Source organism: Delphinus delphis, chromosome 17 (genome assembly GCF_949987515.2).
Source record: "Delphinus delphis chromosome 17, mDelDel1.2, whole genome shotgun sequence".
In the NCBI taxonomy this organism is placed as follows: domain Eukaryota; kingdom Metazoa; phylum Chordata; class Mammalia; order Artiodactyla; family Delphinidae; genus Delphinus; species Delphinus delphis.
The window spans coordinates 79,032,115-79,045,971 of record NC_082699.1 but is presented as its reverse complement, the minus strand read 5'-3'; the positions used below and the strand labels follow the sequence as shown (position 1 = coordinate 79,045,971).

The 13,857-nt window shown below is 67.3% G+C and overlaps 1 protein-coding gene and 1 long non-coding RNA gene across 6 annotated transcripts; one reads left to right on the top strand and one right to left on the bottom strand.

Annotated features, from left to right (window-relative positions):
- Positions 1–283: 283 nt before the first annotated feature.
- Positions 284–10,171, bottom strand: LOC138413866 (uncharacterized). Of its 5 annotated transcripts, none has more exons than XR_011246244.1 (5): positions 10,019–10,171; positions 5,309–5,736; positions 3,853–3,992; positions 2,762–3,443; positions 284–820 (listed from the first exon to the last, which is right to left on the bottom strand). It is a non-coding gene; the product is annotated as an uncharacterized lncRNA (long non-coding RNA). The 5 variants fall into 5 exon arrangements; XR_011246246.1 differs by having other exon boundaries at positions 284–786; XR_011246245.1 differs by having other exon boundaries at positions 284–2,893; positions 3,342–3,443.
- Positions 10,172–10,434: 263 nt separating this feature from the next.
- On the top strand, positions 10,435–13,770 carry ARC (activity regulated cytoskeleton associated protein). The gene is made up of 3 exons (XM_060035323.1): positions 10,435–12,389; positions 12,647–12,789; positions 13,016–13,770. The coding sequence occupies exon 1, from the start codon at positions 10,607–10,609 to the stop codon at positions 11,795–11,797; it is 1,191 nt and encodes a 396-aa protein (XP_059891306.1). The 5' UTR covers positions 10,435–10,606; the 3' UTR covers positions 11,798–12,389; positions 12,647–12,789; positions 13,016–13,770.
- Positions 13,771–13,857: the final 87 nt, after the last annotated feature.

Sequence of the window (13,857 nt, the reverse complement as noted above, 5' to 3'; positions counted from 1 at the left end):
TGATGACAGTGGTGATGATGGTGGTGATGACGGTGATGACAGTGGTGATGATGAGGGTGATGATGGTGGTGATGATGATGGTTATGATGATGGTGATGATGAGGGTGATGATGTTGGTCATGGTGGTGATGACAGTGGTGATGATGGTGATGACGGTGATGACAGTGGTGATGATGATGGTGGTGGTGATGACGGTGTGACAGTGGGCATGATGATGGTGATGGTGATGATGATGGTGATGACGGTGGTGATGATGGTGGTGATGATGGTGGTGGAGGGGGTGGCGGTGGCCATGGAGGAAGTGGTGTGACAACGATTACACAACTTGCAAGTGGGACACTCAGAATTCAGAGCCTGGACTGTGGGCCATGGGTGTCACTTGAGTGCCTCTTGCTGAGGGTGGCGTGGGGGAACACAGGTGGCACGTGAGCCTGCAGGCCTGCCTGGGACGGCCCTCCAGGATACCACCTCCCGCCTCCCCAGGCTCACTCTCATCTTGCCAGGGGAGACACCTAGATCCTGTGGGCTCCTGACGTGGCATTTTACGTTTATTTAGAAAAATGCGGCGCCTGCCCAGTTCGGCGAATGTGGCTTCCTCGTGCGGTGCTTAGGCTGTAAATGGAGGGCCCATTTCCACTTGGCTGCCCCCGGCAGGGGCTGGGGTAGCAGGAGATGGACGGCTCCCCAAGCTGCCCCTGCCCATGGAAGCGGGTGGTAGGCGGTAAGTTGCTGGGTGACGGGCCGGCTCGGATAGGTCCTGGGGCCGAGCTGGGCTGGGAGGAGGGCCTGGGAGGGAGGGCAGCGTGTGGGAGTCCTGACTCTGCAGGGGAGGGGAGAGGCCAGTGTCTAGGGGTGTCTCAACTCCTCCCCGAGGCTCCCCAGTCTCTGCCCCAACCTGGTGTGAGGGAGCCAAGCCCCCAAGCCCCACCTGTTGGGGGTACACAGGGCCCTGGGGACAGCCTGGTTCTGGGATGGGCGGTGCCGTCAGGGCGGAGAGCGCGGAGCAGCCCCCAGTCGGTCTCAGTGTCCCCCACCCTCTCCAGGAGGAGGGGTGTTTGGGGCCGTTACCGGAGTGGACCTGCGGGCCTGCGGATGCCTGCTGGGGGCTGGGCCGGGGGTCTGTGGAAAGGCCCCCGTTTCTCAGCGCAGGGCCCTGAAACCTCACCCCGACCTCCGGGCTGGGGCTCAGACCTCTGCCCCCAGAGGCCGCATCCGGGCCTCCCCGCCAGCTCTCCTCTCTGCCCTGTGGTTTGCCCCGCAGCCCTAGAGGCAGTGCACACCGGAGGGCCTGGCCTCCTTCTGGGTGGACAAGGACAGGGCCGACAAAGACCACCGTCTGCAGGAGGGCTGAGGGGCCGGGCCAGTGGGCACCAGGCCTGGATTCAGAGACCGGACAGAGGGAGAGAACGAGGGAGGGGTGGTGGGAGAGCACCAGGCTGGGACCCAGGCAGGAGGGGAGCAGAGGGCAGGGGCGGCCGTGGGTCTGGGCGAGTGGGCCGTGGCGGGGAGGGCCCTGGAGCCCACCCCTGCCTCCGCCCGAAACCTGAGGGGTCCCAGAGGCTCCTCACCTCCAGCTGAGGGCCAAGGGCGGCACCTCCAGGGAGGACACCTGTCCATAGGGCAGTCATGGGCCGGCGCCAGCACGGGGCGGGGCGAGCCTGCTTCCAGAGCTGGTGGGCAGCGCCGACCCCCAGGACGGCTGGCTCTACCCTTCCTCGCTCTGAGGCCCAACCCGGCCTGAGCCTGCGGCCCCCCAGCCCTGCTGCCGGGCCTTCTCTTAGGGGCCCGTCCCCTGACGTGATGCCCCGCCCCCGCCCCCGCCCGGGGGCCTGACGCCCAGTCCGCGTGGCCAGGGAGGAGTGAGGGTGTGTTTAGAAGAATCCATGAAGTGGGGTGCGGGCGGGGACACCCATGGCAGTCTGGGCTGTGCACCCAGCTCCTCGGCCATCTCAGGCGATTCCTGACTCTTGGGACGTCACAGTCTTAACAGCCGGCTGGAGCTCAGCCAGGGGAGGGAGGCGGGGACAGGAGGAGGCGGGCGCTGTGCTGTGCCGGGATGGGGGAAGGAGCCTAGTGGTCTGTGCGGGCCTCCGGGGTCTGCACTGGCTTGTGGGGATCAGACAGGCACCCCCAAACCAGGAAGAGGCACAGTGCCAGCACGTGGTAGGGCAGGCGAATGTCCGAGACGTCATCACCCTCCCTGGGCTCCCCCAGCCACCCGGCATGGCGGCCCCCCCACCCTAGGGAGCGCTTCCAGAGGTTGCTGCCACCCCCTGGTCAGGCAGCTGCCTGGACACGGATCTTAGGACCAAGGATGCAGAAGAGGGGACATGGGTTGGGAACAAGGCATGCGGGTCAGGGGTCCTGCTGACCCGCCCCCCACCCTGAACCTCCGACGGGCAACCCTCCCCCATCAGCTGAAGAAACTGAGGCTCAGAGGGTGTCCGGAGTAGCCCGACCCTGGACTTTGACAGTGGCCGATGGCAGCGGACAGTCAGACAGGATCGGCCTCAGGGCCAGGAGTCTCGGTCATTTGCTCACCAGCTGGTTCCCCAAGCACATTTCCAACCCTCTCTGCACCTCAACTTCCTCATCTGTAAAGTGGCTGACAAAGATGGTTTGCCCAGCCTGTTCCAAGGCACAGGGAAACGCTCGGCACACAGTGGGGCCCCTTCTCCCGCACGCCTTCTGTGTCGATCCTCTTTCCAGAGAGACCCCAGAACCAAGAAGGTGACCCTGGCAGGTGGGACCGGCTGCATACCTGGCGGGGTCCGTGGCAGAAGAGAAGCACAGGCCCTTCGTTCAGTTAGTGAGAACTACGGGGCAGCAACGGCAGAGCACAGAGCCGGAGGGAGCGGACAGTGCCCCAGGGACAGACGCCCATCGAGGCACCCTGTGGGGCAGCCCAGGGATATGTCGAGCTGAGACCTGGGGCCAGGAGGCTGAGGCCCGGCAGACCCTGGGCCCCTGAGGGCCAAAGATCATCGTGGCCCATGCCTGGCATCTGAGAGGCCGACAGCAGACGGGGAGGTGCCCACCTTCGGGGGGGGCGGGGGGAGTGGGGGAAGATGCCAGCCTGGGGTCGCCCAGGAGCCTGCAGCTGGGCAGGGCACCCGGGTCGGCGGCTGTGGGATCAGGAGCCCAGGAGGGAGCCCTCAGCTGGACCAGGTGGCCTGTGGACGAGACGGCCAGGTGGGGCAGGCAGCTCGAAGGGCTGGGGGCTCAGGCCCCAGCCCCCAGGGCAGGGAGGGAGAGGCAGCAGAGGGCATGGAGGAGGGACCACGGGCCAGGGAGGAGCTGGGACAGAGCTCGTCTTCGCTGCCGCAGCCTGCTGCCTGCACCTGCGTGGGGAAGCTCCTCGCGCCGTCACACGAGCTATTCTCAGCCTCGCTCCTTTTATGGCTCCGGAAGTGAGCGGTGGAGGCTGGCGCACTGTGCTCGCTCTGAGATGGAAATGGAAACACAGAGAACAGAAGGACAGCAGCCACCACCCCCTCCCTGGCACGGGCATCCTCAACACCCAGCTCCGGGGGCGTCCAGCCGAGCCAGCTGGCAGAGAACCACTCATCCTGGCTGAGGGGCCAGCAACCCTTGGGGTTCCTGCTGCACGACCTGGGCCCGCCTGGGTGTCCAGGGAGGCGGTGGCGGCTGCATGCAGCCTGGCTGGAGCCCAGTGGGGTGGAGAGGAGGGGGCGGCCGCCCAGCTCCAGCCCCCCAGGCGAGCTGCCGAGCCCTCACGCGGCCGGGCCACCGGCGGACACTGGGGTCGTGGCTCTCCCCTCATCCCTGACCCTTTAAAGAGCCCTCAAGCCAGCCCATCGGCCTCCCCTGCACCCGCGTCGCCCCGCTCACCCTCAGGCTGTCCCTGCCTGGCAGGGCCCCTCTGGGCTGCTGGCACACTTGGCGTATGGGGCACCTCTGGCCGGACGGAGACTCTTCAGGGTAGGAAGCAGGGGTCTGTCTACTCCATGTGCCCAGAGCAAGCTCAGGACCTGGCAGTCAGCGAGCAGGAGATCAGGAGGAACCCGAGCACACACACTCTGGCACACTCTGACACACACACATGCGCTCTCAAACTCTCACACTCACAACACACTCATAAACTGGCACACGCAGGAAGACGCCGTGCTCAGGGGCTCCAAGGGGGGCACGTAAGAGGGAGGACAAGGCTCACAGAAGACGGGGTTAACACCACATTGGGAGGCTGGGAAGCCTTCCTGGAGGTGGTGACCCTGGCTCAGAGGTAGATCCCACGTAAGCCGTGCTGAGCTTCTATGCTTAGGTTTCAAAACTGGGCAGGCCTTTGTGAGCTAAACAAGGGGCGGTGGGCAGCAGGCTGGCCGGGGCATTCCTGTGGCAGGAATGGTGCACTCAGAGGCCCGCCCTTCCCTCCTCACCACCCACCACCGCCATCCACCCCCGTTGTGTGATGAGGATGGCGGGAACAGAGGGGTTAAGTGATTTGCAGGAGGTGACACAGCAAATGCCTTGGGGAGAAGTGGGGGCGGTGGGGGGAAGGGCAGGTGCCTGACTCCCGTCCCGGCTCTGTGGACATGCAGACCTGGCAGGGCCCCTGCCGAGGGGACGTTTAGCTCCAGATGCCGTGTGGGCGACCGCCCGAGAGCGGCACGCACCGAGGTGTCCTCGGCCTGTGTCCTGCGTCCTGTGTCCCGTGTCCCCTGTCCTGTGTCCTGTGTCCTGTGTCCTGTGTCCCGTGTCCCCTGTCCTGCGTCCCGTGTCCCCTGTCCTGCGTCCTGTGTCCCGTGTCCCCTGTCCTGCGTCCTGTGTCCCGTGTCCCCTGTCCTGCGTCCTGTGTCCCCTGTCCTGCGTCCTGCGTCCCGTGTCCCCTGTCCCGTGTTCCTGCCTCTCACACCTGCCTCCTGGCTCCACCCCGAGCCCCCGCCGGCAGAGCCACATGGCCTCCTCCCCTCGTCTCACCTCGCTGATGCCCCAGCAGGCACCCTGGAAGCTGCAGCTGCTCCTTGAAAAGCCTGAGCCTCTGAGCAGAGGCACGGCCTGCTGGTGCCCGCAGTGCCAAGGGTGGTGGCCCAGCAGGCAGCACGCCGAGGGCCACACGCAGCCCAGCGTCCTCCAGGGACTGTGTGGGGTCACGGTGATGGCCCTATTGCATGGGGCGACCTGCACTTCCCTGCTACCTCACCTTGCTCAGCGCCTGCCAAGTCGGGTTCCGGAACTGCTGTCTGATTGGCTGATTCACCTCACAGCTGAGCAGGGCAGAGCGGTGGCTGTACCCACTCTACGGGCCAGAAAACTGAGGCCAGGGAGGGGTGGGGCAGAGGGGACTCACCCGCAGTCACGCAGGAGGTGAACCGTGCTCACGACGCCTCCGGGAGCTGGCGGGCCCATCCCCACATCCTCGCACCAGCCTTTCCTGGCTTTGGCTTCCCGGCTGAGGGGCTCAGACCAGCCCCAGACCCTCTCGGGGCCTTGGTTTCCCTTCTACCATGGCTGGGGGTGGTGAGGAATGAAGGTCCTTTGAGGATGGGCTTCCCACACCTGTGCCTATGGTCCCGCGGCTCGGCCCCCTGGCCTGGAGGATGCAAGGAGCAGCTGGGTCAGGCACCGCCGTGCCAGGATCATCGGAAAAATACAAAACTTTCCTTGAAGACCGGACCGGGAGGCGCTAAGGCAGGAGGGAGGAGGGAAGACAGTCTGGAGTGTGGAGGCCCGGAATGAACAGGCTGCCTGTTCCGGGGACAGGACGCAGCACGCACCCTGCCAAACCGGGAGAGAGGAGGAAGTCCGGGAGGAGGGGCAAGGATGGGAAAAACTGTCCCTGCAGCCTCCCCGTGGCCCAGCGCCTGCTGCTTCCCATGGCCCCGAGGCGGGCCCTGCCCCCTCCCTGGGCAGCTCCCGTCTCAGGTCAGCGAGTGCCCTGCCCTGCCCTGCCCTGCCGGGTCTCCCGAGACCCCTCTCCGCTCTGCCCTGGCCTCCCGGGGTCTCTCAGGGCCTGCTCTGCTGCAGCAGACCTCTTGGGCAGGTGTGGCAGAGGGACCCCAGCTGTGTCACCTGCCAGCTCAGGGCTTGGGGAGGGCCCCCACCTCGCAGAACCTCTGTGAGATGAGGGAGAACATCTCCCGAGACAGGAGCCCGCCAGCCCTGGCGTCTCTCCCTCTCGCTGCCCCTCCATTTCCCACCTGGACGCTCTCTTTCCCGATCTCAGCTCTAAACCCTGTGTCCGAGCCCTCGGCCGTCCCTGCCTCTCCCTCCCCGCGGTCTGGCCCCGCTGCAGGTGGTCTCAGAGGAGGGTGGTGGCTGGATGCTGGCCATGGCGGGGAAGGCCCACAGGGGGCCTGGCATCCTCCCAGCTGCCTAGGCTCAGACCCCTTCTGCCAGTTGCTCCCCCAGCACCTCTGCTCGCCCCTCATCACCGGGGCCTGCACAGATGTCCCTGGCCCCAGTGCTGCCTCGGGGGGCAGAGCAAGGAAGTAGCACTGCAGCCCCTCCCGAGGGGCCACAGGGAGGGGGTCCTGACCACGTCCCACCTCCCAGATCCCAGAGGTGACACTCTGACGGGAGGCTGTCGGCAGGACGAGGTGGGGGAAGTCCTCGGGCGGGGAGCGGGTGAGGCAAGAGGGCCAGCACTCGGCCTCGCTGGACGCCAGGCCCTGGCACTGTCACCCCATTTTACAGGTGGAAAGTTGAGGCTCAGGTGGGCAACGGCCAAATGCTTCCCAACCAGAAAGGGAGGGAGAAGGGCCCATAACTTTGTCCGTTCCACGGCTCATCCCAAATGTGTGCTCTGTTCCAGGCTCCGGCGACTCAGCTGTGAGGTGCGGACACGGGCCCTGGTGCCAGAGTCGCAGCCAGCGAGAGGGAAGCAGCACCGCAGGAGGCCTGGCTTTGGGCCGAAGGAAGGAGCGGCCCGCTGCGGGGAGACGGGGCAGGCGAGCGGCCAGAAGCAGCTGCGGCCAAGGTGGGCGGATCCTGCAGCACCGGGACGCCCGGGCCCGGACAGCCCGCTGGTAGGCTCCCGGCGGGCACGAGGAGATGGGATGAGGCCACGTGACCCAGGACGGTCCCCCTGGGCGCAGGACGGGCAGTGGGTACATGTGGAGGGTGGGTACTTGGACCCCAGGCCAAAGCCAGGCAGTAAGGGTCAGGTTAGACTGAGCGGCGGACAGCTGCCCTGGCCCAGCTTCTCCTCCGCGAGCAGCTGCCACAGTGGCTCCTGGGCAGATGGCCGGGAGAGCGTGAGTGCGGGAGGTGCGGGAGCTCCGCCCCAAGGTGCTCCTGGGAGTGCTGGGTGCTCACGTGAGGCTGGGAGTCGCAGGACTGTGGCCGGGGCCCTGCTCGAGGGCAGGCCAGCTCCGGCCCCCAGGAGGGCCGGGGAGGGAGCTCGGGTTGCACGGCCTGTTCTGCCCTGCTGAGGGGTACCTCCAGCACCTCTGGGGGCCCAGGGACTGGCACTGAGGGGTCTGCAGAGGCCGGTGTGTGAGCCCCGTTGGGGAGGACTTGGTCACAGAGCAGCCCTGGGAAGGCAGCAGCTGCTGGGAGGGCGGGGGCTGTCCGGGGAAAGTGGAGACACCCAGGGCTCTGTTTGGGGTGGGTTTCCTGAGGCTGTGGACTTGCGGGGAGACCCCCGTCGAAATAAGCATCTTAGCATCAGGAGAGCATCACCTGGGGTCTGGGAGCCCGGGGCCCTAGGGGCAGAGCCCCAGAGGGGCTGGAATGAGGGCTGCGTGGCTCCCAGCGCTGGGCAGACCCTCCTGTGGTCACCCTGCCTGCCCACCCTCCCCTGCAAAGCCCCCATCTTCTAAGGCAGGCGAGACCTCGGGAGCTGGCAGGCCTGAGGAGCAGCAGACCAGCCTGGTTCTGAGAGCTGGGGAAGCCCAGGCCCCCCGCCTCCAGGCCCAGGCCTGGCTCCCCGCTCCACCTGCCGCGCTCGGCCTGTGGCCCTGAGTCGTCCTGCTCTGGGTGAGGCTGCCTGTGGGAGGGGGGCACGGAGGAGCAGGGCGGGGGCAGCCCCCACCTCAGGCATGGGAGCTGGCCAGGCCCCTTCGCGCAGGCGGAAGAGTGGAGCCTGAGGCTGCAGTGTGGGGTGTGCTGAGGGCTTCTGGCGCGAAAGCTGGTAGCAACTAGGTGTTCCCGGATCAGTGGCTGTGGCCTGTCACCTGTCACGGCGGCCTCGCGAATGCAGCCTCTGGGCCGTGCCCCCCCGCCACACGTCAGGCTGGGCTGGCCACGCAGACGGCCCACCAAGGGTCTGGGTCAAGACCGGCCCTGCCTGCTGGGCTGCCCTAAGATCCCCTCTCCTGCCTGCCCCCCCCCACAAAGGGGATGCCTCCCCTTCCAGTCTCCTGCCTGGGCCGCCCAGCTGGTCAGGGCTCCTGGGTCTGGATGCCGGCCCCCAGGGGCCACATGGCCTTTGTCAACCGTGGGAGGAAGTGGAGGGGTGGCTCCTGGTCACTCGAGTGATGGTTCTGGCACTCCCACCGCATGCGTGTGCACGCGCGCGCGCACACACAACGCAGGTGTGCGAGCGAGGTCCCTGCCCAGCTGGCTCATCGCGTGCCTTTCCAGAGCAGGGCCCTCGGACGCAGGCCTGGGCTCACCCAGACACGGTCGCGGGCTCGCGGCTCCACTCAGGCCCCGCGGTGACCAGCCCGCTCGCCGCGGCACAGGCATCTTACACACAGGCTCGCACGCTCGGGGGTTCCTGTTCTCGCAGCTTCTGGCCCGACTCCCCCTCCCTGCTCTGTGCTGCCCCTCCACCCTCCCCTCTCTGCTCACCCACTTGCCTTTAATTAGAAATGCCAGGAGAGCGATTTTGGGGGAGTTTCTGCCAGAGACATTCCCCCACCAAGGCTGGAAGCTCAGAGAGGGAAAGGAGTGGCAGATTGCCTCTGGGGGGCGGCAGGGGGTGGCAGGGAAGGGGCCTCCAAGGGGGGCAGGGAATGGGGACTCCAGAGCGGGGGTACCCGCGTGCCCTTGAGTGTGCTAACGAGACCCGGGGGCCGGCGGGCCTGGTGTGAGGGGCTGGGCGTGGACGGGGATGACTGGACGGGGGGAGGATGGGTGGGTGGGGAGCTATGAGTATCTCTGTGGGGGAGGGGGGATGAGTGTGCAGTGTGCGTGTGAGAGCGGAAGACCGGCAGCAGGGCTAGGGGGTCTTGACTGGCCTTGGTTGTGTGTGGTACATGGTATGTGCTACCTGTGCGCATGGAGCAGCAGAGGACCTGGACCCACACCCATCATGACGGGGACACAGGGGGAGGGCCCCTCCCCACCACTGTTGCCAGGGAGGCAGAAGGGGGCCTCCCTCCTGCAGGAGTCTCAGCTTCCGGAGCCCCATTCCTTTTATGGTGTTTTGCTTCTCTACCTCTCCTGACTGCATCAGGCCACCAGCACCCTCTCCCCCCTGCAGAGGTCTTGGAGCTTCCCACCGGTTGGGCTGTGGCCTGGGGTTCAGGGCCTACACCCTGCGGTGGGTGGAGGGCCCCTCCGTCTCCTCCACACGCCACCCCCCCACGCCCCGAGAGCAGCTGCCAGGTTTCCTGGGAGGCGCTAAGTGGAGAAGTCTTGGGCCTCAGCAAAGACCTGGGAGAGGGGGCACGGGGCAGTCCTGTCCAGCTACTGCCACCTAGGCGACACACACCCACACCAAGTCCAGGGGCCCTGGGAGAGCCAAGGCCTGGGTGCCTGTCCCTTACCCGGGCGCAGGACCAGCCCAGGGCCTGGACGCAAGGGCGCCCGGGGCGGGGATAGACGGAAGCTCAAGGCCACGTCCGGGACCTCACACCTGACACCCGGGAGCGTGTGTGCACTGGAAAACTCCTGGAGGTCTTCAGCCCAAGCGAAAGAGGGTCTCAATATGGGGTCGTTGCCACGTCTCACCTGTGGCTGAACATCCTGCAGACCCGGACTGTACAGGATCAGGTCTGCGGCCGGCGGCCCCGGAGAGCAGTCCAGCGCCCCCGCCCCCCGCCCCAGTCAGGACACAGCAGACACAGGAGGAAGCTGACCCTGAGGCCCGGGGGAGGGGCTTCCTCCTTACCTCCGGCCGGGGGCGGCGGGGCGCTCACCGGGCCTCCCTGCCCGGCGCTGGCTGCCGGGGGGGCGTCGCCGGCCTGTTCCCAGTACGGTCTCTGGGTCCCACGGGCTGAATGGGTCAGGGAAGGAGCGGTGCGAGCGAGCGCATTAGTCACGCCGCCGCCGCCGCCGCCGCCGCCGCCGCCGCCGCCGCCGCCGCCGCCGCCGCCGCCGCCGCCGGCGTGTGCAGGGGGTGGGTCCTCCCTCCGCCGGGAGCGCGCGTGGGCGCGGGGAGGCGGGCCGGCAGGCTGGGGGCGCGGGCGGGGAGCCTGCGCCCGGGCCAATGGGAGCCGTGGCTCGGTGACGGGGCCGCCCACGGCCCGCGCTGGCGGCATAAAGAGCCGGCGGCCGAGGCTGAGCGCAGAGCTCGGGTGCCGGGTCCTCCGGGTCCGCGGCCGCCGAGAGCAGCCGGGGCCAGCCGCCGCTCCGCGGGACCCTCCGCCACGCGCAGCTCCGCGTAGCCGGCGCCCAGCAGCTCTCCGTCGGCCCCAAGAGGACTTTGCAGCCTCTGCCCCACCCCGCCTGTCCGAGCACCGCCGCCACCTGCGAACAGATGGAGCTGGACCAAAGGACGACCGGCGGCCTCCACGCCTACCCCGCGCCCCGCGGCGGGCCGGTGGCCAAGCCCAACGTGATCCTGCAGATCGGGAAGTGCCGGGCGGAGATGCTGGAGCACGTGCGGAGGACCCACCGGCACCTGCTGACCGAGGTGTCCAAGCAGGTGGAGCGGGAGCTGAAGGGGCTGCACCGCTCGGTGGGCAAGTTGGAGAGCAACCTGGACGGGTACGTGCCCACGGGCGACTCACAGCGCTGGAGGAAGTCCATCAAGGCCTGCCTGTGTCGCTGCCAGGAGACCATCGCCAACCTGGAGCGCTGGGTCAAGCGGGAGATGCACGTGTGGCGGGAGGTCTTCTACCGGCTGGAGAGGTGGGCCGACCGCCTGGAGTCCATGGGCGGCAAGTACCCGGTTGGCAGCAACCCCTCCCGCCACACCACCTCCGTAGGTGTCGGGGGTCCCGAGAGCTACGGCCACGAGGCTGACACCTACGACTACACGGTCAGCCCCTATGCCATCACCCCACCACCGGCCACAGGTGAGCTGCCCGGACAAGAGGCGGTGGAGGCCCAGCAGTACCCACCCTGGGGGCTGGGAGAGGACGGGCAGCCAAGCCCTGGCGTGGACACGCAGATCTTCGAGGACCCGCGGGAGTTCCTCAGCCACCTGGAGGAGTACCTGCGCCAGGTGGGCGGCTCCGAGGAGTACTGGCTGTCACAGATCCAGAACCACATGAATGGGCCGGCCAAGAAGTGGTGGGAGTACAAGCAGGGCTCAGTGAAGAACTGGGTGGAATTCAAGAAGGAGTTCCTGCAGTACAGCGAGGGCGCGCTGTCGCGAGAGGCCGTGCAGCGTGAGCTGGACCTGCCGCAGAAGCAGGGAGAGCCGCTGGACCAGTTCCTGTGGCGCAAGCGGGACCTGTACCAGACGCTGTACGTGGATGCCGACGAAGAGGAGATCATCCAGTACGTGGTGGGCACCCTGCAGCCCAAGCTCAAGCGCTTCCTGCGGCCCCCGCTGCCCAAGACCCTGGAGCAGCTCATCCAGAAGGGCATGGAGGTGGAGGACGGCCTGGAGCAGGTGGCCGAGCCCGCCAGCCCCCACCTGCCCACCGAGGAGGAGAGCGAGGCCCTCACGCCGGCCCTCACCAGCGAGTCTGTAGCCAGTGACCGGACCCAGCCCGAATAGAGGGCGCCGGCCCCCCGCCTGCCCGCTGTGGCCTTTGCCCACCGGGACTTCTGAGTGGGCTGATCCCTGCAGGGGGAGCCCTTGTCCTCATGCAGCTGGACACCCACCTCAGCCTCCTAACCTGACCCTAACAGACACGTGTGATTCAGATGTGGGCAGCATCCCCCAAACAGCAGAGGGGCTTCCCTTCCCTGCGGGGCCCTGCCCCTCGCCCTCCCTCCGTCTGTCTTCCCCAGCATGGGCCGGCCTGGGCCAGCGGCCCCACCCTCCATACTCTCAGGCCAGGACAGCTTCCTCGTCCTGTTCAAAGTCCCGGCCCTCTGGGCACTCAGAAACCCAGCATCCAGACGGCACGGGCCCGCAGGCACCAAGCTCAAGGGACACCCCGGGGCAGAAGCTCTGGGCTTTTCTGGGAAGCCACCTCTCCTGGCAGTCGCCTCGTAGCCGACTGGCACCCCTGCCATGGCCCAGGGCAGCTGGCCAGCCTCGGGCAGTGTGGCTCCCTCCCCTTGGAAGAGAGCCGAAGCCAATAAAGGCAGCAGCAGCAGTGGCAGCAGCAGACCTGGCGTCCTGGTGCCTCCTGGCCCCTCAGGTGAGCCCCTGCCCCATGGTACCACCACCAGGGGGCACCGTAGAGCCGGGAGGGTCCCGGGCCAAGCCCACTTTCCAGGCGAGCCCACGAGGCTCAGGGTCATCCGCAAGTTACCGGATGGGGTGGGGGTGACATGGTGGGGAGGCGGGGAAGGAGCAGAGACCCGGGGGAGCGGGAGAGGGAGCTGGGGTGGGAGCAGGGCTGGGGAGTTTGCCGAGCCAGCTCTCACACCGACCGTGTTTTCTCTCCCGCCTCAGCACCACTGATTCATGCCAGCCTGGGGAGGGACCGAGCCCCGCTCGATGACTCACCCGTGGCAGGCGGAAGGTCCCACAGGGCCTGAGTCCTCAAACCCGGCTGAGGCAGCAGCCGGCCCTCGGAGCCAGGAGAGTGACAACAGGTAATGCAGGAGACCCCGTCCCTCGGCTGTCCTCACACGGGGCCCTCAAGCTCCTCCCCAGCCCCCAGGTCCCAGGCCGCCCCCACCCCACGCAGTCCTCTGGGTGAGCTGAGAAGCAGCCCTGGGAGAGCAGCCCTGTGACGTCCGCCGCACGCCCCTCCTGTGCAGCCCCTCCCAGCCTTGGCCTGTTCCTGAGTCCCTGACCATCCGTCTTCCTTCCTTTCAGGTCTCAAGGCTCCTGCGGAGCCTTTGCTGCTGTGCCTGGCAGTGCCTCCTCTCCTCTCCCCCTGCAAGCTGCCTGCACGAGAGGAGAAGTCTGAGGCCAGCGAGAGGCTGGTGGTGAAGACGCGCCAGCGTGAGGGCCGGGGCCTGCCGTATGCCCGCCCCGCTGGCCGCCCGCCCGCCCACCCGCCCCCAGGGCCGCCACCCCGGCTCCGGCCTCGTTCCAGCCCAGGAACTGCTGCCCACTGCGCGGCCATCCTCTCCTGCCAGAGCTTGCCACGAGGCCTGGGGCTGAGACCAGAGCCGCTGCCCCTGCCCGGCGGCCCCAAGCCCAGCCCCAGGAGACCCGGCGGGTCCTGAGGCTCATGTGGGCTCTCTACCAGGCCCTGCCGTTGCCCAGGCCTGGACCCCCACCTCCCCCAGGGCACCCACACCCTGGTGCTGGCCGGCCGCTCGTGTCTGTGGCCTGAGCAGGCCTGGTTGGGGGTTTCCCTTTCCGCCTGTCCACTGGGGGGTCCCAGCTTCGGGGGAATGACACTTACAGGTAACTCTGCCAGCTCCCCCGGATTTCATCTTTGCACATAAGCCATAACCCGTACTCGAGGCTGGTGCAGGCAGCAGGGAGGCCCCAGGGTCAAGAGGGTGTGGCCACCTCCCCGTCCCCCCAGCGGATGAAGCCCTGAATGTCAGGCCAGGCTGTGTGCACCCTTGCCACCTTCCACGAAGACAGACTCTTTTTGTAAGATTTTGTTAATAAAACACTGAAACTTCTTGGCGTGCGTGTGCTGCTGTTTCTCTGCCGGCTGGGGCTGGCTGGAGGGGGGCTGCAGAGGGAAGCAGCTCGGG

Excerpts from the sequence above, each read along its gene's own strand:
- ARC (XM_060035323.1), top strand. The coding sequence starts at position 10,607 with ATGGAGCTGGACCAAAGGACGACCGGCGGCCTCCACGCCTACCCCGCG.